At 35.9% G+C, this 27,637-nt stretch overlaps 2 protein-coding genes across 3 annotated transcripts in view; both read left to right on the forward strand.

Annotated features, from left to right (window-relative positions):
- LOC120527758 overlaps positions 1 to 1,668 on the forward strand; it is a 28,198-nt gene extending 26,530 nt beyond the window's left edge. For both annotated transcript variants that reach the window (XM_039751542.1, XM_039751544.1), the window contains one exon: positions 210 to 1,668. In XM_039751542.1, the coding sequence (XP_039607476.1) occupies positions 210 to 1,643 (1,434 nt within the window). In that variant the 3' untranslated portion in view covers positions 1,644 to 1,668. The remainder of the gene's footprint in view (positions 1 to 209) is intronic.
- On the forward strand, positions 1,601 to 27,637 carry haspin (histone H3 associated protein kinase). The gene is made up of 12 exons (XM_039751545.1): positions 1,601 to 1,989; positions 4,442 to 4,583; positions 6,810 to 6,931; positions 7,901 to 8,092; positions 9,458 to 9,543; positions 10,641 to 10,703; positions 11,149 to 11,240; positions 19,132 to 19,211; positions 20,560 to 20,648; positions 23,020 to 23,162; positions 23,706 to 23,808; positions 27,227 to 27,637. Exons 1-12 carry the CDS (start codon positions 1,699 to 1,701, stop codon positions 27,438 to 27,440), a joined length of 1,617 nt encoding a protein of 538 aa, XP_039607479.1. The 5' UTR covers positions 1,601 to 1,698; the 3' UTR covers positions 27,441 to 27,637.

A 27,637-nucleotide genomic window follows, 5' to 3' on the forward strand; every position in this document is an offset into this window, starting at 1 on the left:
TTCTTAGCTTTGCAAAAATAAACTGTTTTTGGTATCTACTAGTGATGCATATTTATTTGGATTTACTTTCATTTTTTCCTCCCATTTGTTCACTATTGATTAAGTACAAAATCTGTAATATTTTTAAATATTATTCTACAAAATGATTATAGTGCAATAGCTACATGCATTAATATAATCTAAAATAGTTTTTCATGTTGTTCTTACAGAGCATATCACATTTCCAGAGATCCAGTATGAAAGGATCTATACCAACTTACATTCAAAAGAATACATCTAATTTTCCTCTCAACCTAAGTTCAGAAAATTCAGGAGAAGTGTGTAGTTTCCAAAGGGAAGAAAACAAAGATATACTTGATCTAAACAAGACTAGGTTTAAAAGTCCCATTGACAGACCATTAACAAAAAGAGCTTTCAAGCGACCAGTGGTGTGTAGTACTCCATCTGTTGTATTAAAATCTGGTCAACAACTCTACGAGCCCTCCCTAAGTGACATTTCATTTGGCAATGATGAGAATGAATCTATGAAATCTAATGGAAATATGAATCATAGACAAAGAAATAATTTGAAAAACACTGGGCATATTATATATCCTGAAGAGCAAAGCCCAGCTTCTCTTTTAAGAAGTACAAAATCTGTTTTGGAAATAATTTCACAAAATGGACATTGTGGATTTTCTAACATAAGTCAAATTTCCAAAGAATTGTTTTCAGATATTTCTAGTAGTTTTATAGAGTCCCAATCTGAAAGAGTACAATTAGAAGAGAAAACTGATAGATGTGATAACCACGGACCTTTGGGTTGTGAGAAATATCTGGAAAGCCACTTGGACTTGGCTTCTAATTTCAAAAGTAGACTTTCTGCATCAGAACCTGTTGTATGTTTTGAAAGAGGTGATAAATGTACTTTAATTGAGAAAAATGCATTGCAACCTGTCATCATGTTGGAAAAACTTGATAAATCCCAGCTTACGATAAACCAAAAAGAAATGTCCAGCAAGTCACTGAAAACACAACATGAATTCCGTTCAAGAAGCAGTACTGAACATTTGTATTCTGTCATCGAAGATTCTGTTGATGATCTGCTATTATCAAATGAAAAATCAAATGTACATTTGCCATTGCCTGCTTCAACAAGTGCACAGGAATTAAAAGCACAATCCACCATTACTGTTTCTTCACAGGTGGTTAAATCTAATGAGAAATTAAGGCTTGAAATGGATCATTTACCAATATCACTTCAGCACAATCCTGACACAAGTGATTTTGTAAATTCTGGCAATTATATGCAGGATGTTAATATGATCAAAAAGCGTTGCCTTTCTTTGCAGCCTGTGGTTTTGCTGGAATATGCGAGTATACCACCATATCTCATCAAGCAAAATGTAGGCTGTGAACAGGAGCTGCAATCTAGGCAATACAGAATTTCTGGTTATATTGAAAAGCAACAAGATGTTTCTAAAATGGATCAGATGGCATTAACAAATAGCAGCATCATGAACAATCTCTCTGGATTTAATTCCTTAATTTCTGAAGAACCGTTTATAGATTATACAGGTGACCCTGTAAACAGTGAATCCCTGGAGAGAAATCTAGCAACCAAATTTATCAAGAGCTCTAGCAGAAAATCTGGCTGCATGTAAACGTCTAACAGCACAGCACCCTATCTCCGCACTGAATACTTCTCAGCATACAAATATGGGTTCTTCCCTTGTTGACTCATGTTCTTTCCAAGTGTCAAATTATTTGTCTTCCAGTAAGCTAGAAAAAATAGCTCCTGAAGATGTACTAAAAGAGGTTCCCAAGGAAAAAACTAAAACTGTTCGTAAAGTCTGTGTCAGTGGTTTTAGTGCAAACCGCTGGAGTAAAAATGATCGGAAAAAGAAAAGCAAAAAAACATGGAAAAGCAATGTTTCTTCAGCAAGCAATGCCAATTTCTCTTTGACTGATTTTGGATTAAAGAAATACCAGAAAAAATCAAATTATGAGGTAAGCATATTTATCACCAAAAAATATTTTTAAGAATAAAAATTCTAAGGTACAGGAAAATAAATTTCAAATTGGGCATATCAGCTGTAAACTTAAGTTTAAATGTATGTAAACACAGATTTGTGTAAGAAAAAAATAGGAATAATTCATAATCTCAAATCAGATGTTATTTATTTTTAAAACCTGATTTAAACTTTAGGTTGTATTTTTAAAAAATGAATGAGAAATATATAACATTGTGTGACTAATATAGATAATATATTTTGTTTTTTCCACTTCCTGGAAGCTTTTATGTAAGTGGCTAGTGACAACAAAACACCACATGGATGTTCCTTTTTGGTTTTCATAATGTAGTTGGAGGTTAAGTCACTTGTACACATTCATTTCTATAATAATTTTGTATGTGCTTTGTCAAATATGTGAATGTTTTGGAACTGATATGTTAATTTCAAGGACACTGTAAAAGTGTTAATTTCAGCTTAGTGTTAGATTTTTGATTTTTTTGAACCCTATAATGGATTGTGGGTCCATTCAGGGTTAGTTTCTGTTGTTGAAGTTTAGATCAAGGATCAATATGCCTTGTTATTTGTTTTAGAACTATTGACTATTTAAAGGAGATGCTTGACGTCTTTTTAAGTGGCTTAGACAGACACTATTATTTTACAGGCCACTGCTTTTGTTTTTAACGTGGCCTGCTTGCTTTTCACTTGCCTTGTTCCCTATGAACCAAGGATGAGTAAACAAACTTTTGCGTTGGGACATTGTGGTTCTGCTGGGCCTTTTGACTCAACAAAGTCTAAACAATTTCTGCAAACTTTCAAGTAAACTTTCTAGTGCATAAACACTTTTAACATATAAAAATGTTTTAAATGGCATTTAATTTTATATTTTAAGGTTTATGAATATTCTAGATGATCAAGTTGAAAGCACGCTGCATTGTGTTGGCTAAGATTGAGCTTTACAGGAGATTAAGAGTTGATTATCAAAGCAGCCATTTTCATTCAGCTCCAGCAGCTTAGCCCTTATCAGTTAAACTGTGTGCTGCACTTACCAGCATAGCTACTTATGATTTTAGTCTTGCTGGATGCTGGTGCAACAAGCAATTACTAATTGAACAGTTCAGTTTCTCATATGTGGGTCACCCTGATTCCAACTTAATTATGAGGACTGTTCAATTAAAAGGTCTCCAATTTTTATTATATCAAGATTAGGAATGTGAAAAATGTAAAACGTGATCAGATGATGATCATCTCCAGTCCATGAAGCAAGTGCGACCTTCAAGTCCTAATAATTGTTATGAAAAGATTGATGATTATTAGGGGAAAAGAGTTAACAAGGCGAGGTAATTGTTATGAAAACCGGTACAGCCGAGGTCTTTATTATGAAGATAACATGTAAAGTGGATGATGAGAAATATGTACAAAATTAGGATGTTTTGTGATTTAGAACTGAAATAAAAATGAACTGCGCCCAATCCACCGGGCTCATTTCACGGCCTGAGATGGCTTTATAGGCTCTGCAGTTTTTTCGGAAGATTTCTACACAACACTATCTAGTGGCTGATGCTAGGTTAGACAATAGTGCCATGTAGCTCTGAATTCTTTTCTTTTTTTTCTTTTTATGATAAATCAGTCAATGTATTGGTTTGGGGCCTACAAAATGAATAGTTGCCTCATCAGTAAAGACATGAATCTGGCAATGTTAGTGATATGTGCCCTTTTAGTTAATCTTGCCTCATTTAGTGTGAGATGGTCATGTCTTTTATGAACACAAATGATGCTGCATTTATATGCTGTTGGGCAGCAGAGGGAAGTTTGATGTGAATGACTTTTAAAGTGGGAGCTCCCTGTTGGACATTTTGAAAACGGCCATGCTACCCAATTGCCCCTAGTTTTAATGTAACATGGACCTTTCACCTTATTCAATAAGAATAAAAATACAAATTAATAACCAGTTTGTCCTGAAATGGCATTTTTGGTGGTCCGCTTATATTTGGAAAATTTGAGACACAGTGTGAACTTTTCTTTTTATTTTCACAAAGTAAAATTAGAGCTTATTGTTAATCACTTAATTTGTAGAATGAGTAACAAATAAACCACAATCCTGGGTTTCTCCCAAAACACCAACTAGTTATTCATCTAAGGCATTTGTGCTCATAAGAGGTACTTTTAGACTGACATGTAGCCAAAATAATTTAATATTGTTTATTTTTATCAGTATGTTGTTGCTGGAGTATGTGAATTTTCCCCTTGGGATTAATAAAGTATCTCTCTATCTTTAGAAATTGCCTTTAAAACATGAAATTAATGAATTTGGATTATAACTTGCAACTTTACTTGGATGACTGGAAGCTACTGTCTGCAGTTGAAATAATTTTCATCTGTTCATTTTTCTTCATAAAAGTTGACATTTAAAACTGTATACTAATTAAATATTTATTGGATTTATACAGACAACACTTGGTGACTGTTTCCTGAATATCAAGGATGTTTCACTCATGGCCACTCCAAAGAACTTTAGTTTCCAGACATTATTAAATACACACAGCTGGTCAAGGCTCAAAGCAGCACTTTCTATACACAAGAAAAAAATAGGTATGTTTAATTATTTCTTTAACTTTGCTTTTGAATTTGTGAAATGCATGCATTTATGAGCTTATCACAATTACTTTGTAACATGAAAAAAAAATACTGGAATATTTATGATTTTCTTCCTCTGTAAGGATGGTCTTCTTTTTTGTTTTTATTTGTATGCATTTATCAGTTTTGTTACTTTCACTCGGCAAACGGAAGCATGATCATATTACAAATAGAGAAGTACTGTACATATAATTTCCTTTACATGTCTCTTTGAAAGCGCACAGTTTGTCTTATCTAAACATAAATAACAAAAGACAAGCAATTCAGGAATACTTGGGTACTGGAAATTTACAGAAATCCTAACTCTTGAACAGTAGAAATTTGAATGTTTCTTTAGTCTAAGAAAGCAGGAATTATAATTTTGCTTCATAAAGACAATGCAAGATGTATCAAAAAAAAATAACTAGTAGACATATTTAACTGTGTTTTAATGAAGTCTGTTTTTTTTTTAACCTTGCCAGCCTTGTTCAGTTTGATGCTTATTAATTATTAGACCATGGCATGTGCAGCAATGGAAGTTTAAAAACAGCAATGACAGCAAACAGTCTCTTAAATTGTTGCACAGTATCACAAATGATCACATTCCGACGTACCATACAGTGTCAGATTAACTTTGGACAATGCTTTCAGTGAAATTTGTAGAATCACTAGCCATGTTACTTCTTAAAGAATGGTCAGATATTTTAAAATGTATTCTCTCACTTTCTGTATGTGTACCTTCAGTGCCTTTCTTGAGTATCCTTGTGTGTCTGAACCTCTCTTGACCGGCACTCCCTCTGTTTAGCTTGTTACCATTAAGTCTGCTTCTCAGACTCATTTCAAGATGCCTTGATGGCCTCCTGTCCACTTTCATACTTCCTGTCTTTGAAGGTGACTCTTGTGTGCTTCTTTCACCTTTAAAATGCATAGTATGTCTCACAGTAGCACTTCCTTTGTTGATCATGTCATGAAAGTTTAACTGACTAATCAGATTGCTCGTAGGGATCAGACATACACAGCCCTTAGCATTTTATTACATAGAAGATTTGAGAAATTATATATGTTTCTTTAGACATCTATGCTCTTTTTTAGAAGGCAGGGAAACCCGAGACAATTCTTTAAGCTGCTGAAAAGATGTCATTTTAACTTCCCTCATGGTTATTTTTAATTTAAATACTGTAAAGCAACACTTGAGCATGCAATTAAGAGATGTGTAACATGTTTTTGTGAAAACAAATCTTTTGAATACAGTAGTCTTGTATAATAAACGTGTTGACCACTAGGTGGTGCATTACCTTTTATGTGTTGCTTATCTTTTTGCTGAAAAGGAATTTGAGCTTAAACTGAACAATTTTCTAAATAGTATACCTTCCTCCCTCAGCTTGCAGCAAGGTTCAGCAACCTATAGTCTTTGCTTTACAATGCTGCAGGTTCCCACACAACCGCTAATCTTTCTGTAGCTGGTGAATGTTCTCATTGATAATGATTTGCTAATTCGAGACACCCCTGAATTTTCAGGTCAACGCCAAATGCAAGTCTGCACAAACACGGCAACTTCACAAAAACTGATATTATGCAAGATTGCACACAACTACAGAATTAAAGTTATTTTAAAGGGATTTTGTGGAGAAAAAAAATACTCAAAAGATCCTAAAATCCTTAAATGTACAGATTATAGAATATAGGTACAACAGAAACCATATAAAAAATAATTTGCTTTTTAATAGTCCCCTTCAAAAATATACAGTACATATCATGGAAATAATACAAATAAAATTTTTGCATTGTAATTCATATCAGATAGCTCAGCCGTAGTTAATATGTTAATGCCATACAAAGATGTGTCTCATGTTGGCTATCATATATGTAAATAAATGCAATCATGAATTTGCATTTAATTAGGGACAGTAAGTTTGAAAAACATATGGGTAAAGTGAATGTAAAAACTGCTATTTATGCTAGCTTTCCGCTCAAGATTTTTTTTTTTCCTCCGCAGAATCTGTTTTAGATCTGTTTGCATGTCAGAACTGGTACTTCTTGTAATTTTATGTGAACGGTGCCTCCACATAATGTTTGTAACCTGTTTGTGAATATCTGCTTAAAGCATTTTTGCTACATGTGAAATCATTTCACTAATCAGTTTAATGAATCCTGATATTGGTATGGCATTATTTTTTAAAAACATGATCTTTTATTTTTCAGCTGTTTTTACTCCAAAGAAATTGAACCTTTCCTGTCCAGATACAACTACAAATTTTTTGAGGACCAACCTTGATCTAACTGCAGAATCTTTGAATCATTTCTCAGGAAACGTTTCTTTATTGGTAAGTGCACAGAATACCTCAACTGTAAATGAAACTATACATTTAAGATTTGTGTTTGGCTTTAGGTCACTCTATGCAATATATAATTTAGGGATTTTTAAAAATCACACACCAAGTCTACTCAGACTCTTCCCAGTGTTTCAAAATTGTTTAGTGATTTAACCTAAGTATGTACTTACTGTATGTGCTATTATGTTCATCCACACTTTTCCATATTGCCTTTTTTTTTTTGGCTATAATGTAAGTTTGAATGTGCCTTTACAAGCATCTTTCAATGTGCATGGCTTCACAATAAATGAGCCAAGTATAAGATTTAAAAATATATTAGAGATTTGCGATAAATTATTTAAAGCTTGAATTCTGTTCTCTCGGCACATACCTTTAATGAAAACTTGCATGATTAAATATGTTTTAAGTATATTTAATGTTATATAGATTAATTCAGAACTTTGTTAATGTCTAAACTCTACTTTCTACTTTAACATTTTTAAGATTAACTATTGAAATAAATTATTGGAGCATACTTTGTTTAAGCTAGCAATGCAGAGCAGTCAGTCTGTGTGAAATTTGCAGGTTCTCCCCCATTTTAGGGTGGCACTGTTGGGTAGTGGCTAGTGCTGCTGCTTAATTACTCTAAAAGAGTAGATTCAAATCTTGTCTCTATAAGCTATAGTATGCATATTCCTCCAATATGCATGTATTCTGATTAATTTATTTTCTCTCTTGTAGTAAAGTGCATTTTAGTGTGATTTGGTAACTCTGAATTTTCCTGATGTGCACCAGGCATTTTAGTGGTGATTTCCTGCCTTATTTCTTATATGGGGTAGGTTCATACTGCTCGCAACTATGAAGTAGACAATGTGGGTACAGAAAAATAACAATTAATATGGAAATGATGTTCTGTATAGTATGTAATAGATCTAAATTTACATACATATCTCTCTTAATCATTTTTGTTTTAATGCACAGAATTCTCCAAACAGTATGTGTGACATTTCCGATGCGGAAAAAGTCTATCATGAATGCAAGCAAGAAGGCCCTTTATCATTTGAAGACTGCTTATCATCAAATAAATTGAAGCAGTGTAAAAAGATTGGTGAAGGAGCTTTTGGAGAAGTGTTTTGCACAACCAATAACAATGATGAACTTGTTGCTTTAAAGGTATCTTGTAAAGCAGTTCAGTTGTCACCTAGTGGCATTTGTAGTAATGAGCTCCATTATAACTTCTTATAACTTACTGTGCACCCCAATAACTAGTATTTAGTTGAAGCACCTTCTGATTTTATTATAGCATTCAGTCTATCAGTTTGGCACATCTGGACTTGTGATTTTTGTCTAGTCCTCTTTACTGAAAATGTCCAGATCTGATCTTCGAGTCACCCTACAGATTTTCAAATGGATTAAGGCCTGGGTTTTGGCTGGGCCATTCCAGAACATTGATCCTCTTTTGATGAAGCCATCACCTTGTTGATTTTGATGTTTGCTTTGGGTCCATTGTCATGCTGAAAGACAAAGTTCCTGTTCATCTTCAGCTTCCTAGCAGATGCTTGAAGGTTTTGTTCCAAATTAGACTGATACTTGGAGCTATTCATGATTCCATCCGCCTTGACTAAAGCCTCAGTTCCTACTAAAGTAAAGCAACCCCAACGCATGATGCTGCCTCCACCATGCTTCACTGTGGGTATGATGCTCTTTTAATGATGTGCTGTGTTATTTTTGTGGCAAACAGGAGACTGGGTATACCTTTTTGGAAAGTTTAGTCAGGCTTGGATGTTTTTCTTTGTGAGAAAAGGCTTTTGTCTTGTTGTCCTACCCCACAACCCACACATATGAAAAATACGAGTGATTATTGTCACATCTAGGGAACAACCAGGAAATCCTGCAGCTCCTTTAATGTTTCTGTATGCATCCTGGTGGCTTCCTTGACCAGTTTTCTCCTTGTCTTCCCTTCAGTCTTGGAGGGAGGACGTGATCTTGGTAGAGTCACTGTTGGGCCATATTTTTCCACTTGTTGACGACTGTCTTCACCATGCTCCATGGGATGTTTAATGGTTTGGATACTTTTTTGTACCCCTGTCCTGATTGATTCCTTTCAGCGATGATACATGTTTAAAAAGCTCTTTGGATCTCTGCATAATCGTTACAGGAACTGGCAAAATTCATCTGAGCTCAGTCAGAGCCACATTAATTGATGTCAGCTGTATACTGACTACTATTTCAGTTGAGATTTATTGTGATTGGTTGATTCTGAATGCAGCCAAATCCTTGATTATTAAAGGGTGCTCACTCTAATACAACCAGGCTTTTGTATGATTTTTTCCTTTTTTCACTGAATAGTTTTTGATTTGTTTTCATCTGCTTTGTATAGATTGCAATTTTGCAATAAAGGTGGAATTTCTGACAGGATTTTATGTTTGTTTCATTTATTTTTGTATTACCCAAAGTCTGGGATTTTGTAGACTTTTTATATCCTGTGTATGTTTGTATATGTGTGTGTTTAACAGTATATCTCTGATTTCAATTAAGATCATACCTATTGAGGGAAAGGATATTGTGAATGGAGAGAACCAGAAGATGTTTGGTGAAATCCTACATGAGATCATTATTTCCAAGTAGGTTTTGTTTTATATATTTTTTTTCTTTCTTTAATAGTAGTGGATTTAATGATGTAACTCCTAGAGGTGCATATTGTACACATCTTTGAAAACCTTATGTATCTCTATTTTTTTTCCATATATTGGAAATGTCATGTGCTCCAACTGTAATGCAAATAGAATCACTTTTATTAAAGTACTTCAATGAAAAGTTTCCTGTGATACTGAAAGACAGTTAAATAAAGGTAAATGTAATGCACAGAAATGTTGCGATAACTTGTGTTGTTCAAATTTTGCTGTACTTGCAACAAGGTATCCAATGGGAGCCATAAACATGCTCCAAATTGTTGTATCTTCATCATCTTGATTTCTTGACAACAGACAGATTGAATCTGATTGGAACTCAAATTGTTCTCCTTGGCTGCCATACGTTATCTACCGTATAAATTCAAGATTATTTTTATGAGTACTAAAAGACAGTAAAATTGTTGCATGACTGACCAGTATGAAAGCCATATCAAGTTGTGTGTTTCAACATGCCTCTTTCTGTAGTGTTGACTAAGATTAACGGTGTCCCTCTAAGACACTCTGTTACTATGCAGAATTTGTTTCATCAAGCTCCATGACAATGTTTCTGACCATCGATCTGTAACTGACTGAATGTTTTTTGGATGGTTGCCCTTTCTTTATGCACACATGACTCTGTTTTGCATGAAAAAATCATTAGAGTTGTGGATTATGTGCTTCCGCTGCGCCATCATGCTACGTTCAAAGCAGCTTAATTCTTCTGCTCATTCTTCCTTTGAATCATGCACAGGTGTGTATACCTGTGTTAAATAACATTTTCTGCTACTAATATTTATTTTGCCTTCATTCCAAGAGTATTTAGATATATCTATTTTACTTTTTAATATTTAGGATTACTGAAGTTAATTTGTACACTTAATACACTGCTAATAATATTAATCACTCATTGAATTATTTGTACCAAGATAAAGGTCTTAAAAAAAATCTGCATTGTAGCACAGTGCTTTTGGAAAGCTGTTATGGACAACCTGTTCAAAACAACTTGGCTTTTGTTTAGGCATTTATTTATTTTATTCTGTATTTCACAGGGAACTAAGCAGCTTGAAAGAAAGAAAACACAATCGATCAGATGGTTTTATAACTTTACACAGGTATGTGTTACTTCATCACTTTTATGTTTCATTTTATGAGCTATGAGATATGTAATACTTGTTGGAAGTTGACATCTGCTATTATAACATCATGTTTGCTGTTGTCACATAAATATCTTTTGCTTGTTTGTTCAACATGGTACCTAAAGTTTTACTTGAACTTTAAAGTTAGCAATTCTGTTATATATTTATAGCTTAGCTATATTAGTATTTTGTCAGCGCATTGTAGACATAGACTTAGTTAAAATAAAAAAAAAAATGGTCAAGCTCTTCCAGACCCTTTGAACATATGTAACACCTTTTTGTTAAAAAAGAAAAAAAAAGTTGTATAGTTTTTCTCTAATTGTAGGAATGTTGCTAGTGTAGAATTTTTAATATTTAATTTAAGTTCATTGTCAAGTACAGTATAGCATTGTCTTATTTATTTGTTTATTTTATTCCTTAGTCTGCATTGTGTTAAGGGATCCTATCCTGAACCCCTGCTTAAGGCTTGGGATGCATTTGATAAAGAGAGACAATCTGAAAATGATCGACCAGGTACAATATACATATGTTTACGATGATTCCAGTATTTTTAACAAATTATCATTTTAAGTTTTGTATATGCCAAGGCTGATTAATTAGTAAGATAAGTACACAAGTATTGCTAATGGTGTCTATTGACCAAAAATGAATGTGTTAAATTCTAGTGTATGTGCGTACCTTTATAAAATTTACTAACAACTGCCTTCACAGTTTTAATTCATGAAGAACTTTATTGCCTCCCAATATTTAATGCACAAACTAAAACTGGGGAAAATAACTATTCGAAAAACTAACCTCTCAGTGCAGAATTTAGATTAAGTACTGATGTCTTGAATTAGTAAAAGGCATTAAGCTTTGTACACAATATATTTAAAGAAAGAAAAGAAAAACCTGACAAAACAAGGTCCAGTCTATTAAAAAGGTAATCTGTTGTAAGGTAAATATTACACCTAATAAGCGTGTTAATATTTTGTGAATTAATATTTTTGTAAATGATTATAACACTTTTATTTATATAAAATGGTGTTCTGAACTATAAAAATCTGATTATTAAAAAGTGTGATAGTTGGATATATACTGTAGTATCTGTGTGTTTAATTTGCATTTTCAGTGTCTACTTCAACTATGCACACCAACTGTACTGGTCAGAGTTGGGTATTAATAATATTCTGCTCTCCGTGCTACTAAATTTAGTCAATAAAGCTCCCTATCTTTGTGCTGACGTGTGCTTTGCAAACGCTAGAGTCTGTTGAGAGTGTTGGTTTGTTCTGTGGTGTGAGATTTACATTAAAAATACATTTTGCTCTTAAAAACTTGGGTTTTGGTTGCCTCTAAGGAACCGTGTGGGAATTTTTAAAGCTTTTTTCCCTTTAGAAGGGTTTTTTTTTTGCTTTTTTTTTCGCCCGCACAAGAGCAAAAGTAGCTGGGTGTTTGGAAGTGCGCTTGGAAAAGTTATTTGTACTTGTTCTTTTTCTTGTTATCTGTATTTGAATTAGCATCGAGGCGGCAGGGTAGAAAGCAGCAGTAACTGATATCGGCATTTGTAAATAAATAACCGCGTCGTCGTAACAGCGATTCCTTAGTTTAAAGGAAAAGAAAAAAAGGCCGCGGCTGACTTCAAAGCAGTAAAAGGTGGAAACTCAGTAGTGCGCAGGTAAGCAGCCAGCGTTAAGACACCGATCAGGCACAAGGAGCAGTAGGAGCAAATAAGGTAGTAAAGTTTTATTTATTTGTTTATTTTAGATTAAACAGTCCTTAGCGGTCCAGAGGCAGAACAGTTAAGTGGGCGACAGCGTATTGGTTCATTAATACGGGGGAATACAAACAGTGCGAGTGAAGAGCTTATAAGTAAGAAGAGCGCAAAGCTAGAAGAGACAGAGAAAAGTAAAGTTAACCTCATAGGCAAACAGCAGGCAGCTGAGAGGGAGAACAGTACAGGAGCTTAAGGGGAAAAGGTGTAAAATATCTGTAGCAGATCTTAGTGTTACCATTTAAGTTAAGGAGCAGCTGAAAGAAGAAGAAATTTAATTTTAAGAAAAAAAAAATATATATATAGTTAAGGCAGCTTAGTAATCCCAAATCAAATTTTAATAATGAGGCCAGTGCAATGCAAGTCCTGTTGGATGTTGGACTTTTAGATGATGGTTTGGAAGAGCCAGTTGTCTATGAGGGCTACATCTGCAAGAGATGCCAGCTGATCCAGCACCTCGAGCTCAGGGTCGCTGAACTGGAGGAGGAGTTGGCTGACCTGCGTTGTAATAGAGAATTGGCGGACTTGGCCCAGGTGTCCTTTAGAGATAGTGTGCACCCCTAAGGTGGCGCGGAGGAGATTCCAGACCAGACAGGTAGGAATAGGTGGGTCACGGTCGCAAGGCGTAAGGTAAAGGGTGCACACTGTCCGGGGGCATCAACCCCAGAATTAGAAGTGTCTAACCGTTATCATGTCCTGGCGGAGCTGGACGGTGACTCTGATAATTCTGAGGTGGTAGGCAGGGTTGAGGAGCCCCAACGGGCCACCTCAAAACCAGTTCCCAAAAAGAGAGAGGTAGTGATAGTTGGGGACTCAATCATTAGGGGGATTGAAGCGCAGGTGTGCTCCAGAGAGAGAGTCTCGACGGTGTGTTGCCTTCCGGGAGCACAGGTGGGAGACCTCCTGGAAGGGTGGATAGGCTCTTGGCCAGAGCGGGGGTGGATCCAGTTGTCATTGTCCACGTTGGAACAAATGACATACATAAGGGTAGTCTGTCAGTTCTGCGATCCAAATTCAAAGAGTTAGGTACCAAGCTGAGGAGCAGAACTGACAAGGTAGTCTTCTCCGAAGTTCTGCCTGTGCCACGCGCCAGTCCAGGTAAGATTGAGGAGATTAGAAGGCTTAACGCGTGGCTCAAATCTTGGTGCAGGGTAGAAGGGTATAGGTTTATGGGGCATTGGGACTCCTTTTGGAACAGATGGGACCTGTTCCGTGGACGGGTTACATCTGAACCGGAGGGGCACCAATGTATTGGGGAGGCGTATGTGTAGGCTAGTCGAGGATTGTTTAAACTAGGGAATGGGGGGGCAGGGAGTTTAGGACAGGCCAGATTTAGATCTATACATGGAAGAACAAACAATGGTGTAGAAATAAAAATGCATAGTAATGTAAATTTTAAGCAAACACGTAAAGATAGAAGGATTAACACATTAAAAATAGCTTGCCTTAATGCTAGAAGTATCAAAAATAAGGTAAGTGAGTTGGAGTTGTATGTAGCAGAGCACAATTATGATATTATAGCAATAACGGAAACCTGGCTAAATAACAAAGATGGGGATGAGTGTAACATAGAGGGATACACATTTTTAGGAAGGATAGACAGAACAGAAAAGGAGGTGGGGTTGCTGTTTATGCCAAACAGGAATTAAATGTAAGTCATCTTCAGTTGGATGATGAGCCCCATCTTAGTGAGGACATGTGGCTTCGCCTGGAAAATATTAGGGAAAAAGGTCTCATTTTAGGAGTGTGTTATAGACCACCCAATTCAGACAGTAATTTCAACACACATCTTTTAGTAATATCAAAAGGCAAGTTTACAGGGGATATTATAGTCATGGGGACTTTAATTATCCAAATATTAACTGGGATAACCTTACAGATGGAGGAGCACAAGAGCAGGAGTTTTAGAAGTAATCAGCGACTGTTTTTAACACAGCATGTTAAAGCACCAACAAGGGGTGAAGCCTATCTGGATTTAGTATTCTGTAATAATCAGGATAGAATTGAGGGTGTAGAGGTGATTGAACCACTAGGGTCAAGTGACCATAATGTAATACAATTCTCAGTATTTTGTAAGAGTACAGATGCAAAGACTAAAATTGTTAAGTTGAACTTTAGTAGGGCTAATTTTGAGCAGATGCGACAAAGTCTAAGTAGGATAGACTGGGATAAGCTTTTAAATGTGGAGACAGTCGAGGAGCAGTGGAACAGGTTTAAAATGTTTTACATGTAATGCAGGACAGATACATACCTAAATTTGGAAGTAATAGGAAACTAAAAAATCTCCACGATGGATTAATAAAGATTTAAAAAGAAGTTGCAAAGGAAAAACTGCTGTATAAGGCATATAAGACTAATGACTGCAAAGAGAACCGTAGCGTATGAGAAAATGAGGGCAACCATTAAGAAGGATATCAGAGAGGCTAAAAGACAGTTGGAGAGGAATATAGCAGATAAGGCAAAGAAGACCCCAAGAGATTCTTTCAGTATTTTAGTAGTAAAAGAACAGTTAAGGAGGAGGTCAAGTTCATCAGGAATAGTAAAGGGAATTAAAAGATACAGACAATGAAATAGCAGATGCCCTAAACTTACATTTTTCTGAGGTGTTTACAAGTGAGCAAGTGGATAACCTGCCAGAGGTAAACACAACTACTAAGGAGGTACTGAGGGATTTGGAAATTGTAGAGGGAGAAGTGCTGCTCAGATTAAATAAGATGAAATCAAACAAATCACCAGGCCCAGATAATATTTATCCTCGTGTTCTTAAGGAGGCTAGTGAGTACATATATAAACCCTTGACACATATTTTTAGGAAGTCACTGTGCACTGGAGAGATTCCAAAGGACTGGAAAATGGCAAATATCATCCCATTATATAAAAAGGGTGACAGGGCAGATCCAAGCAACTATAGGCCAGTAAGCTTAACAAGCATCACAGGAAAATTAATGGAAGGAATTATTAAGGATAAGATTGAGCAACACATGACAAGGACAGGAGTTATTCTGAACAGTCAGCATGGGTTCAGAAGGGGAGGTCGTGTTTTACTAACATGTTGGAATTCTATGAGGAGGCAACAAAAGGATACGATCAAAGTGGAGCTTATGATATTATTTATCTGGACTTTCAGAAAGCATTTGATAAGGTGCCACATGAGAGGTTGGGCATCAAGTTAAAAGAAGTGGGAATTCAGGGTGATGTTTTTAGATGGGTGCAGAATTGGCTCAGACACAGGAAGCAGAGGGTGATGGTGCGAGGAACCTCATCAGAACTGGCGATGTTAAGAGTGGTGTTCCACAGGGGTCAGTGCTAGGGCCGCTGCTATTTTTAATATATATAAATGATTTAGATAGGAATATAAGTAACAAGCTGGTTAAGTTTGCAGATGATACCAAGATAGGTGGATTAGCAGATAATTTGGAATCCGTTATATCATTACAGAAGGACTTGGATAGCATACAGGCTTGGGCAGATTTGTGGCAGATGAAATTTAATGTCAGTAAATGTAAAGTATTACACATAGGAAGTAAAAATATTAGGTTTGAATACACAATGGGCGGTCGAAAAATCGAGAGTACACCTTATGAGAAGGATTTAGGAGTCATAGTGGACTCAAGCTATCAACTTCCAAACAGTGTTCAGAAGCCATTAAGAAGGCTAACAGAATGTTAGGTTATATAGCACGATCTGTGGAGTACAAGTCCAAGGAGGTTATGCTCAACCTTTATAATGCACTGGTGAGGCCTCATCTTGAGTACTGTGTGCAGTTTTGGTCTCCAGGCTACAAAAGGACATAGCAGCACTAGAAAAGGTCCAGAGAAGAGCGACTAGGCTGATTCCAGGTCTACAGGGGTTGAATTATGAGGAAAGATTAAAAGAGCTGAGCCTTTACAGTTTAAGCAAAAGAAGATTAAGAGGTGACATGATTGAAGTGTTTAAAATTATGAAGGGAATTAGTACAGTGGATCGAGACTTGTATTTTAAAATGAGCTCATCAAGAACACGGGGACACAGTTGGAAACTTGTTAAGGGTAAATTTCGCACAAACATTAGGAAGTTTTTCTTTACACAAAGAACGATAGACACTTGGAATAAGCTACCAAGTAGTGTGGTAGACAGTAAGACGTTAGGGACTTTCAAAACTCGACTTGATGTTTTCTTGGAGGAAGCAAGTGGATAGGACTGGCGAGCTTTGTTGGGCTGAATGGCCTGTTCTCGTCTAGATTGTTCTAATTCTAATTCTAATTCTATCTCTTCTACTAAACAAAGAATGAAGCTTGCTGAATTAATCGGCAACACACTACACCATGGGCCAAAAAACTGTGCCACTTAATTATTTTCAATTATAACTCTGTTATTTCTTAATCGATTTTTACACTTTTACACACTATATATGCAAGCTTGGTCATTCCCAGTTTCCCGGGAATTACAGCAGTTTCATTCCCGGGAATGCCAGAATGAAAAATGTCCGGGAATGGATTCCCTACTTGTTACCTCTTCAATACATAGCCGAGGAAACTCTCTGGTGAACATTCCTAGGAATTTCCTGGGATTTATTTGTTAAATACCACAGAGATCATGCAATTTTATGGGTTGATAGTGTTTATACATAAAATTCCCTGGTAAGGAAGTGGTAATCCTGAAAGTTAATTTTGGTTATGTCTAAAGGAAAATATATTAGAGCAGCAACAAGTGAGTATTTTTTTTCTGTGGTTTATTTATTTACAATAGAATCCGAAAGAAGTTGCACAGATTTAAGATTCCCCTGGTTAAGCATTGCATACCTTCAATTCCAAAATATCACTGTTGGCTGAAAATTGCATTCAGAAGCAAACACATTATCGTCTACTCAGGTTTAACCATAACTGGACCAATCTATCAAAACAAGTGATTTCCACAAACGAAACCAGTCATTGCCTGAACCTTTTGTAATGGCTGTTTTGTCATGTAATTTTCTAAACTGCTTAATCCAGACCAGGGAAATAGGGGGTGCTGGAGCCTATCCCAGCTAGTATGGCGCACAAGGCAGGACAGGGCCTCATTCAGCATAATCAACTTGCTTAACCTGCATGTCTGTGGACAGTGGGAGGAAAAACCCCACAGACACAGGGAGAACAGGCAAACTCCACCAAGGAAGGACCTAGGACACAAACCCTGTGAGGCAGCAGTGCTATCATTGTGCCACCTTGCCGCCCATGGCTGGGTTGATTATTATGAATAACATACAAGCAATAATTATAAACTTGCTTTCAATCCTTTGAACATGATTTGTAAAATACCCTAACTTAATGACTTTGTTTTCTCTCTAATATAATAAAAAATCTTGGGATGAAATGAGACTAATCCTGCAACGAGATTTGACTGTTTGAAGAGACTTCAAAGATGGAGACTTTTACCATCAGATTCTTTCAAGTCACGCCATACTTACAACTAGTTTCAAACAAGACTACGGTCATCATGTGCATTCCGGCACTTAACCTGGACAGACATTAATCCATTTAAGGGCTTCCTAATAAACACACACACACACACTTCTGAACATCCAGTTTAGAATCACCCATTCATCTAAATATGGCAGCGATAAATGATGAAGTCAAACGAATTTACGCGAAAATTGTCGATTGGTTACACGACAAATTGATTTAATGCATATCAATAGACTATGCTGAAGCAGTTGGTGGTGATCGTGTGGAAGATGAAAGCATCAATTTACAATATATAGAATATTTACAAGCGTTAACACTGTCCGGTCTTCCACCAGCCGAATTACTGTTGCATCGTAATGTTATTGCTTAATTTATGTATCCTATGCAATGGAACAAGATTAGTTGTATTAAAAATTGGTCAAACAATTCTAACATGTAAAATTTTAACAGGTGACAAGAAAGGTAATGTAGTACATGTTCCGAGGATAACATTAGACACCAAAGGAGATCTTGATATGCCATTTTTATTAAAATGTTTACAGTTTCCTGTGAGAATAGCTTTTGGTATGACAATTAACAAATCACAAGGACACACATTTGAAAAAGTCAGTTTATTTATTAGAGAGAAAGAAACAATATTCACTCATGGGCAGTTATACATTGCATTGTCACAATGTAAGTCCAAACACAGAATCAAAATTCAATGTGATCTTGAAGAAAAGTTAATTCCAAGTATTGTTTTACTTGATGTTTTAAAGTAAATGAAAATAATGCATATGTAACAATTCCCATGAAAATAACAATCTCTTTAAATTGTATATCCGGTTAGCCAAACCTGGGGGTTGGCAAGCGAAGCGAGCAGGTGGCAAAGCCCCCTAGTAAATTAATATAAGATTATAATGAGTACATCTCATTTCTTGCCTAAAGACCAATTCAAGATCCCCAGTTAGAAAAAGCATGTGTGTAAATTATTTGTAAAATTTAACTCAAGTTTTACTTGATATACAGATGATTGGAAAAGCTGATTGATTTCCCCTAGCAAGAGATAATCCTAGAGATTTTAGAGTAGTTACTTGTTCTTAGATAAACACATTGCCAGTGCACCAGCATGCTCTTAGGCATTAAAATGTTTTACACTAATGACTTCTGTATAAAGTTCTTAATCATATTGAACCATGTGTTTTTCAGTAAGTAGCAACAAAGATTAAAAGATGTTTGATTTATTTTTCAGATTTCTTTGGAAATGACCAGTTGTTTCTGGTACTAGAATTTGAATTTGGAGGGAGTGATCTTGAAAACATGCAAAAAAAAGTAAGTTGATATTTTGGAGTATTAGGCTTGCTTTTAATTTGAAGAGGGGGCTCTCCTTTCGATTAACCTATATAAGCTGCAAAGTGAAGAAAGCCACCTTATTGTTTTTCAGTTTTGCTGGTAAGCTTTATACAGCACTTGCAATGTTTTAAATGATATTTAATGTATATTAGCCGAATATTCGAAAAAGTATAGCAGTAGTGAAGAGCATTATCCATACATGTTGAGGCTAGTAATAGAAAACTGTAAGCTGAGGACCTCTTCTTGAAAATAATTTAGGTGCTGTTTTGATTCGGTAGTAATTTCATAATCACTGTGAAGGACTTCTGTCTTAAAGGTTTGCTCAGTGTGTCCTTGATAAGATTCTCACAAAGCTGCAGATACAGTATATGCAGTGGGCGTAGTTTTTGGTTGTTTTAAAATAGCATTTTATACAAATGGGGGCTTGATATTGCTTAACTAAATGGCTGTCACTTAAATCTTGTCAATCAATGAAAACCGTGAACATTTCCAATGTGTATCTCCAACAGATTTTCACTGGTAAATTTTTTAGACTTGGTTTTATGACCCACTTTCAGAGTCTTTTTAAATGAATGATATTAGGCTGCCTTTAGTGTTAGATATGCCCTTTTGATTAGTCTTCATAGTATAAATTATCCACCCATCTTCCAAACCCACTTATTATCACTAGTTCAGCCAGCCTGCATTGTTTTTGAACTGTGGGAGAAACTGGAGCACCAGGAAGAACATGTTAGCTATACACGAGGAGCACCTTGGATGTGAACCCTGGTCTCCTTGTTCTGAGTCAGCAGCATTACCACTAGCTCACTGTGCCATCCTGTATAGATTATAATACCTGTAATCCCTGTTAGTCAAAATTACAGTCCATGATGAAAATGCACTTGACTTGATCAGATATATAAAGGCTTCTTTAAGGATTGTATGGTACCTACAGCCCTTGATGTGAAGTAACATTATTTCTGTCTTGAATACGCTTATTTCTTGTTTCGTGAAGTTTGAAGGTACAATTTTTTTTTTTAATTGCTTCAAAACTTTAGGATGTTACTAGACTTTTACACAATCGGCATTAAATACAGTAATTGCATCTAATCATCATTGAAATTTAGGTATGTTAAATGTGCCATGATGATTCTTTGCCTTAATTAAATACCATCATCTGATATCCCACTGAATTTTCAGTGTTTACAATTTATATGGGATTTTAGATTAAACCTACAGGGATATATATCAATGTGGTCTAAATGGTCTTATTTTAGTTATTTTTACTGAAATATTTTAAAGTGTCTCTAAATATAAAAAGTATTCCTCATGTTTTCATTTTTTTTAGCTGCCTTCACTGATTACAGCAAAGAGTATTTTGCATCAGGTTACTGCAGCCTTAGCTGTGGCTGAACAGGCTTTTTGTTTTGAACACAGGTAGGAAAAAATATTAAATTGCACAAATTAATATCTATTTTTCAGAAATGATTTACTTTCTTTAATTATATGTAAAAGTCAAGGCTTCCATTTTGAAAGTAGGAACTATATTAACAAGTTTACTTTTGAAAATCAATTGGTAATTTCTATGATATCGATAGAAGATTCTTCAACATTATTTGCCGCCAGATTGCATTAGGAAGATATTGTAAATGGTTTGGTAGACCAGCAAACTCACTTTTCCTTGCTGTCATCTTTTGATTTGGTTATCAAAGTGAGGTTTTTACTGCATCACTCAAACCTGAGCAATCTTTGACTGCACTCTTTAATAAAACGCCTCTCGGACAAAGTGAAATTCCTTAGCCAGCTAAGGGGTGAATTTCACTGTGGAACTGCTCGAGTGGTCCTCTGTTTGTTTGTCCGATAAGGCATTATCAATCAAAAGAAAAGGATTCAGTTGATTGTGCATCCTAGGCACATAAGGTGTAAGTCTCTGGCTGTTTCATCTCACAGGGCCTCATTTATAAGATTTGTGTGGTGGACAGAGTGAAAATATTTGTTCAACAAATTTTTTTGATTTATAAAATCTTGTGTACACACCTTTGTATGCAGTGTACCTCTATAAATGACGAACATCTTGTAAATGTGCATACATGAATGCTCCTCAAATCCAGCCCAGTTGCCATCCTGAAACAACCATGTATGAACCATGCTACTCAGCCTCACATATATATGGGGATATCTATCTCCAATGGTCACTGTAATAAACCCTCAAACTTCCACTCTTAACATGGGTGAACCTGGAAAAAGGGTGACCATCCCAGCAGTGCTTCAGCAGTCGGTAGTTAATAGTAGAATGGCCAGACTAAAGCCACTCTTGAGTAAAAGGCATATGCTAAACGGTCTAAAGAACTCTGGGACCATGTGGAAAAATATTCACTAGTCTATTGAAACAAAAAATGAAGTGTTTAGGCAGAACTCCAAGCAGTATGTCTGGTGAAAACCAGACAATGTTCCTTACTTGCCTAATACCATCCCTGAGTTGAAGCATGGTGGTGGCAACATCATATCATGGGAGTGTTTCTCAGTGGCAGGGACAGGAAGACTTGTCAGAATTATTGGAAGGTTTATGAGCACTCTGGAAAAGGTTTTTTCAAAAATCTCTATATATTTGGCTGCATTAAACATATAGCCAAGACAACACTGGAGTGACACGGGTACAAGTCTCTGACAGTTCTTGAGTGGCCTAGCCAAAGCACAGACTTAAACCCCCTTGAACATTTGTGAAGAGACCTGAAGATGGCAGTTTAAATCTAATGGATCTTGAGAAGATCTGCCTGCAAGAATGAAATAACCTGGTCAAATCCAGGAGTGCAAACCTTGTAGAGACTTGCCCAAGAAGACTTAAAGCTATAACTGCTACCAAAAAGACTTCTACAGAGTACCTATATTAATACTTCTATGAATGAGAAATGTCAGTTTTTGAATAACCTTTCTGAAAAACATGTTTTCTCTTTGTCGTCATGAGTTGCTGAGTATACACTAATGAGTAAAAATTGCAAGTTTATCCATTAAAAGTTATGCGTACTTTATTTTGAGATTTAAGATGAAGAGGTCTGACTACTTCCTGAACCCAATGTACATGCTTACCTTTTCTCTAATATTTGTATTATGAATAAATTGTATTCTCCTTAATGAAGCAAGTGTTGAAGAGTAGTCTGTACAGCTCACAAAACAGAACTTGTGTTAATTTATTAACAGCACTTTTCTGAAATTGTAATCCCAGCTAAAAAATTATTCCATGTTTTCAAAGTTGTTCTGGTTATTCATAGATTTTTCTAATACAGTATTTGCTACTGAACTGATATTAAATTCTGCTGATTGAGGAAGCCTGTAGTTCTTTAAAGGGATCTTCAATATTTTTATTGAAAATATTATGGGTTAACACATTTCTTCCACTAAATGACACCAAGTCTAAAGTTTGTAATATCGCCCAGTGCTAAGGTTACTGGACGATATTCCCTATTGACAGTTCTTTTTGTCAGTTAAAAAATGGGGGCTCTCAACCTGTGAACAGCCCACACTAGCTCATAAATGTTACTAACCCATTCGCAAATCATTTGCTCATTCCTCCTCACATTTCTATCTAGTGGATGTTTAACACCACCTTATATGTACCATAATAATAAATAATGATTTGTGTGTCTTGTCTTTGTCTCCCGTTAGGCAATCACTATGTCAGAACTTTTTTTTTCCTTTTTATGATGCTTTTAAATGGTTATAAGAGATCATTCAATATATATATATTTTTACTTGATATAAAATATTTCAATTGCTTAACTCCCCTTAAATGATTTGTTTTGTTGAACAGAGATTTACATTGGGGAAATATACTTGTGAAGAAAACCAACAATGTGAAAGAAGAATACATGTTGAATGGAACTAAACGCAATTTAATAACTCACGGCTATCATGTGAATTTAATAGACTACAGTCTGTCTAGACTGGAAATAGGTTAGTCGCTCAATACCTAATGCAAGTTCAGATTAATTAATTAACTCATATTTGAAACACATTTTCCACTGAATGTATATAGTTATAACTTTATCCAAGTACAGGCAATTGAAGACTTCATGGTTAGTGACTATTTATGTTAGCAAACATTGTTCCTGAAATAAAGCTCTTAGCATTATTGATAAAGTTATGATTTTGATACTTTTTAATAACTTGTAGCTTAGTGCCAGCAGTGTGGTAGAATACACATTAAGGCCAAAGTTGTGATGCTTGTATTTAGTAGATGGCTTATGGCCATTGCTTTTTTTTGTTTTTATAGTATATGTGTGATGGATCAGTTTGAATTAAAATACAATGCAAGTAGTAAGCAGAGTAGTTTTAAACATTTGTTGTGTACAAACTGGCAGCAGTCACCATTTTTGTCAGCATGTTTTAAAAGAAGGCAGAAATGTTATACACATAACTGCACTTTGTTTACTGTTAAACATTTTATAAAGAAAATTGAAAATCGGGTGTTTCTAACTCAATATGTTCATTCCATAGATGGTTTAACAGTTTCTTGTGATATTTCATCTGATGAAGCACTTTTTATGGGACAAGGAGACTATCAGTTTGACATTTATAGAAAAATGAGGGAAGAAAATAAGTAAGTGTTGAACATTTTTAAGTCTATTCTTTTGAATTATTTAAGTTGGACATTTAATTTTAAAATGATGTACTGTACATAGTTATTAGTGTATTAGTTGAGGTAAAATATAACTGTAATGGTGCTGACTCTTAATTTCCAGGTTAATGAATACCGTATATACTTGCGGATAAGTTGGGACTGGATTTTACCATATAATTTCTCTCATTTTATAATGTCGGTCATATACAAAGTAAGTTGAATGCGGAAAACTCACGCTATTGGTACAAGAGATTATGATATGCTAACGCCCACCTGAGAGAGTAACCACGGAGCACACTGCCTTTTTTTTCTATGTGGGTGCAGCAATATGTTGTATCAGTGCGTCCTCCTAACCTCTCTCTGTATTGTGCCTACGTGACCACACGGTGATACCCAAACTATTCTGAAGCGACATTTGCACTGTTTTGTGTTTTTTGTATCTCACACCCTCATACACTTTTATCGTAAGAGCATCCCTTATCTATGATGGAGCGTTCGATCACAAGAAAATATGAAGCTGGTTTTAAATTAAACGTCATTGAAGTGGCAAAATAAAATTGGTAACTGCGCTGCTTCAGCAAAGTTCAATGTGTCTGAGAAACTGATGCGAGATTGGAGGAGGCAAGAAGATGTAAAAACGGGCATATAAGTTGGGGTCTGATTTTATGTTCGATTTTTTGGGTTTCAAGACCCAACTAATACGTGAGTATATACGGTAGTAATTGCAAAAAATATGCAGCTCCTTCCTTTAATGTCTCATGAAATTATAAAATGATACATTTAAATTTTGAATACTTCTGTTTTATTCAACATTTCTAAATGTGAAGTGCTGAAATTACAGCTGCAAGATCTAAAGTGAATTTAAATGAGAAAAAGAAAAAAAAACCTGAAGAATCCCTTAGTTTTTCGGACTGATAACATCTGCATTTGCAGTGAACTTTCTTTTTAGAAATCTCCATGGTCCAGTGTGGGTGGAGGCAGTTTTTGCTACGTCATCAGAAATGTGCTGCCATGTCTGCACTGGCTCTTTTCAAGGATTTCCATTGATCTTCAATGTGATTCAAGTGCAGGCTTTGGTTGCTCATGTCTGAACCATGTCTTAGTCAAGGGATAATGTTCATTTTTCTGTTCTTTAGAGTTTGCTTCCCGTAATTTAATTCAAACAATGACAACATTGAATGCTACCATAGAGACGTTACTACAGTGCCATATTCATTTGTCTGCTTATTTCTAAGAAGCATTTCTTAATAAGGAGACCAGTTCTTTGCATTTGTATCTGCACTGCTAATGCTAATAATCAGCATTTGGATACCCTTAAGGTAGCAAACTGTACAGAAAAGGGTAAACTAAAAGGAAATTAGGCAAAGAAACGTAAGAATATAAGCAATGGAAAAAACATAAATACGTATGAATTTCTTAGAAATAGGCCAGATAACTCGTCAATGAGAGCAATTTAAAGTAGGAATGGTGCACCGATATTGAAATTGATTGGAATAAAAACCTACAGCCTTGAGGGTCCCCCAGAACTGGACCTGAAAACAATTACCGTGGCTCTTTGGTTTGCTTCTTCTGCTTATCCCAGCATATTACAGCCAAAAAAACTTTCAAGGAAATCTTTAGGAACAGTGGATTTGAATTAGAGCGAATAAGAATCACTTCAGACGTTAAGTGAAGGTAAGCAATCCATCTACTTGACTTGGAATGTGATTGGATAAATCGGAATACAGATGTAAACCTCTTTCCTAAAATCACTCATGCACATTTCAGGGAAAAGGCGTCTGTCATGAGTTGTCAGTTTCAGCCATTACATAAACAAATGTTGAAACTTTGTGGAGACGTTCTGGTATCTACTGGAGTGTATATTGCTTTATTTAACCGTAAGTCATTTGTTACCATCCTGATCAATCCAGCTCAGGGTCCTGGGAAGGCAGAGACTGGCAGCGATTTGTGTGTATTGCAAGTCCATCTCTTTGTTATTTTGGTTCACCTGCACTGTGTAGTTATAACTAACCATGATGTGTGAATGAGTGCTAAATATTTACAGTGTGTCCTTTACAGCACCTCATGTCCACAAGACAGCTGCATTAAGCAAACTGAGACTGCCATGCAGCTGCTTTATAGCGCCCCATGTTTAGGGCTTTACCCACACATAGACAGCTGCCTCGAGCAAACAGACGTGCTAGCTTGGCATAAGCTGACCACACAGTTGTCTTCAGACCTGAGCATCACTCCGCACATGTGCCTGCTCTCTGCTCAGCTTGTTAAAGTTGTCCCTCCTTGGCCACTAACCCCTGTGGGAATATGGCAGTCGACAACACAAGGTGCTCTTAGCACTATACTTTGGCCCACCCAAACAATGTAAACTTTATTTTAGTATAAAGCATTAGTACCAAAATGGGAAATATATTTTAAGAGTGATGTTGAAAGATATTTATGATGATGATACTGAGTCGCTTCAAGCCTGGGTAAGCTGCTGAAGTGTTTCTTCAGTCTGCAGAGGTTTGTATTTCGCCAAGTTCAGTGGGAACACAAAGATGTTTTGTTGTCTGTTTCTGTGCAGCTTGCCTTCTAAACTTGAGGGTATCTGTCCATGTGGAATTAACAAAGAGATCAGTAATTATTTGTCATGTTTACATTATTAACCCAAGTAGTTTTCCCAGGCTGTGCTAATCTTAATCACACCAAGCTGATAAGGAAGGTGGTTTTATTATTTTTCACTTTCCAAAAAAAATGCATCTAACAACCCAGAAACCTCTCTAAAAGAATAATTGTAAAAGAGTTTAAATCAGTGCCTAGTAGTGTACACTATATATCATTTAAAGAGGCAAAGCATCAATTAAAGATTTTAATACAAGAGTCGGTTTGAATGACAGTCCAGTTGGAGAAGTTTAATGCATTAATCAGCCTTAGTTTTATTGCGGTTTGTTCAGTTTAGACATGTTGGTATTTTTATTTTGTTGCAAATCACCATGCCAAAAGCAGTACTTGTCGGATTCGGATTGCGGGCTCCTCTCATCTTAATGTACTGTGCTCTGAGCCGCGCGAGGAAGTGCCTGCAAAGCAAGGGCTGGGCGGCCAGGAATCCCGCTGGGTCTCCGGTGTGAGCCGACATGGCTACCCGTTGCACAGCCACATGTGTATAAACTATGAACAGCCTCATTGTCAAAACTGGTAGCTTTTATTATCCATATTAGTTTTGCCCTGCATTTACCTACACCGTTATTTGTATATAGACAATTGATCTTCAATTTGTACAAACCTTTAAAAGAAAGGTATTTTTATATTTGTACACAATGGTTAGAATTTAGATGTGACTGACATTTCCTAAAAACAGCACTGCAAAATGGAACTTATTTTTTTTTTGGTGTACTAAATGACGTATGTTTGTTTCTTACAGTAACAGCTGGAGTGAATACCACCCTCACAGTAACGTCCTGTGGCTGCATTACTTAACAGACAAATTGCTTCACTTAAACTACAAAACAAAAGCCCGAACGTCTGCACTAAGAGCTCTGAAAAAAAGTATTGAGCAGTTCTACCAAGATGTCCTCAAATACGAGTCGGCAATGGATGTCTTACAGCACAGTAGCCTTTTCCAGGAAAGCCAATAAAACGGGCACTCGATGCAGCGCAGCTTTTCTCTGCTCATTAAAAAAAATTGGGCCCATATTATGTAGTACACAAATGCTTTTTCTTTGTTGTTAATTTTTATTTTCATCATGGGTAAAATGCCGTGCTGATACTAACGGGTCTACTGTCCAGTGTAAATGTCTTGTATACAGTAATTAAATATTTTTTATAGTTTTAA

The sequence above is a fragment of the Polypterus senegalus genome, chromosome 4, assembly GCF_016835505.1.
Source record: "Polypterus senegalus isolate Bchr_013 chromosome 4, ASM1683550v1, whole genome shotgun sequence".
Lineage (NCBI taxonomy): Eukaryota > Metazoa > Chordata > Cladistia > Polypteriformes > Polypteridae > Polypterus > Polypterus senegalus.

Excerpts from the sequence above, each read along its gene's own strand:
- haspin (XM_039751545.1), top strand. The coding sequence starts at position 1,699 with ATGGGTTCTTCCCTTGTTGACTCATGTTCTTTCCAAGTGTCAAATTAT. Across the intron at positions 19,212-20,559 it reads TTGAAAACATGCAAAAAAAA|CTGCCTTCACTGATTACAGC; the intron begins GTAAGTTGATAT and ends CATTTTTTTTAG. Across the intron at positions 23,809-27,226 it reads AAAATGAGGGAAGAAAATAA|TAACAGCTGGAGTGAATACC; the intron begins GTAAGTGTTGAA and ends TGTTTCTTACAG.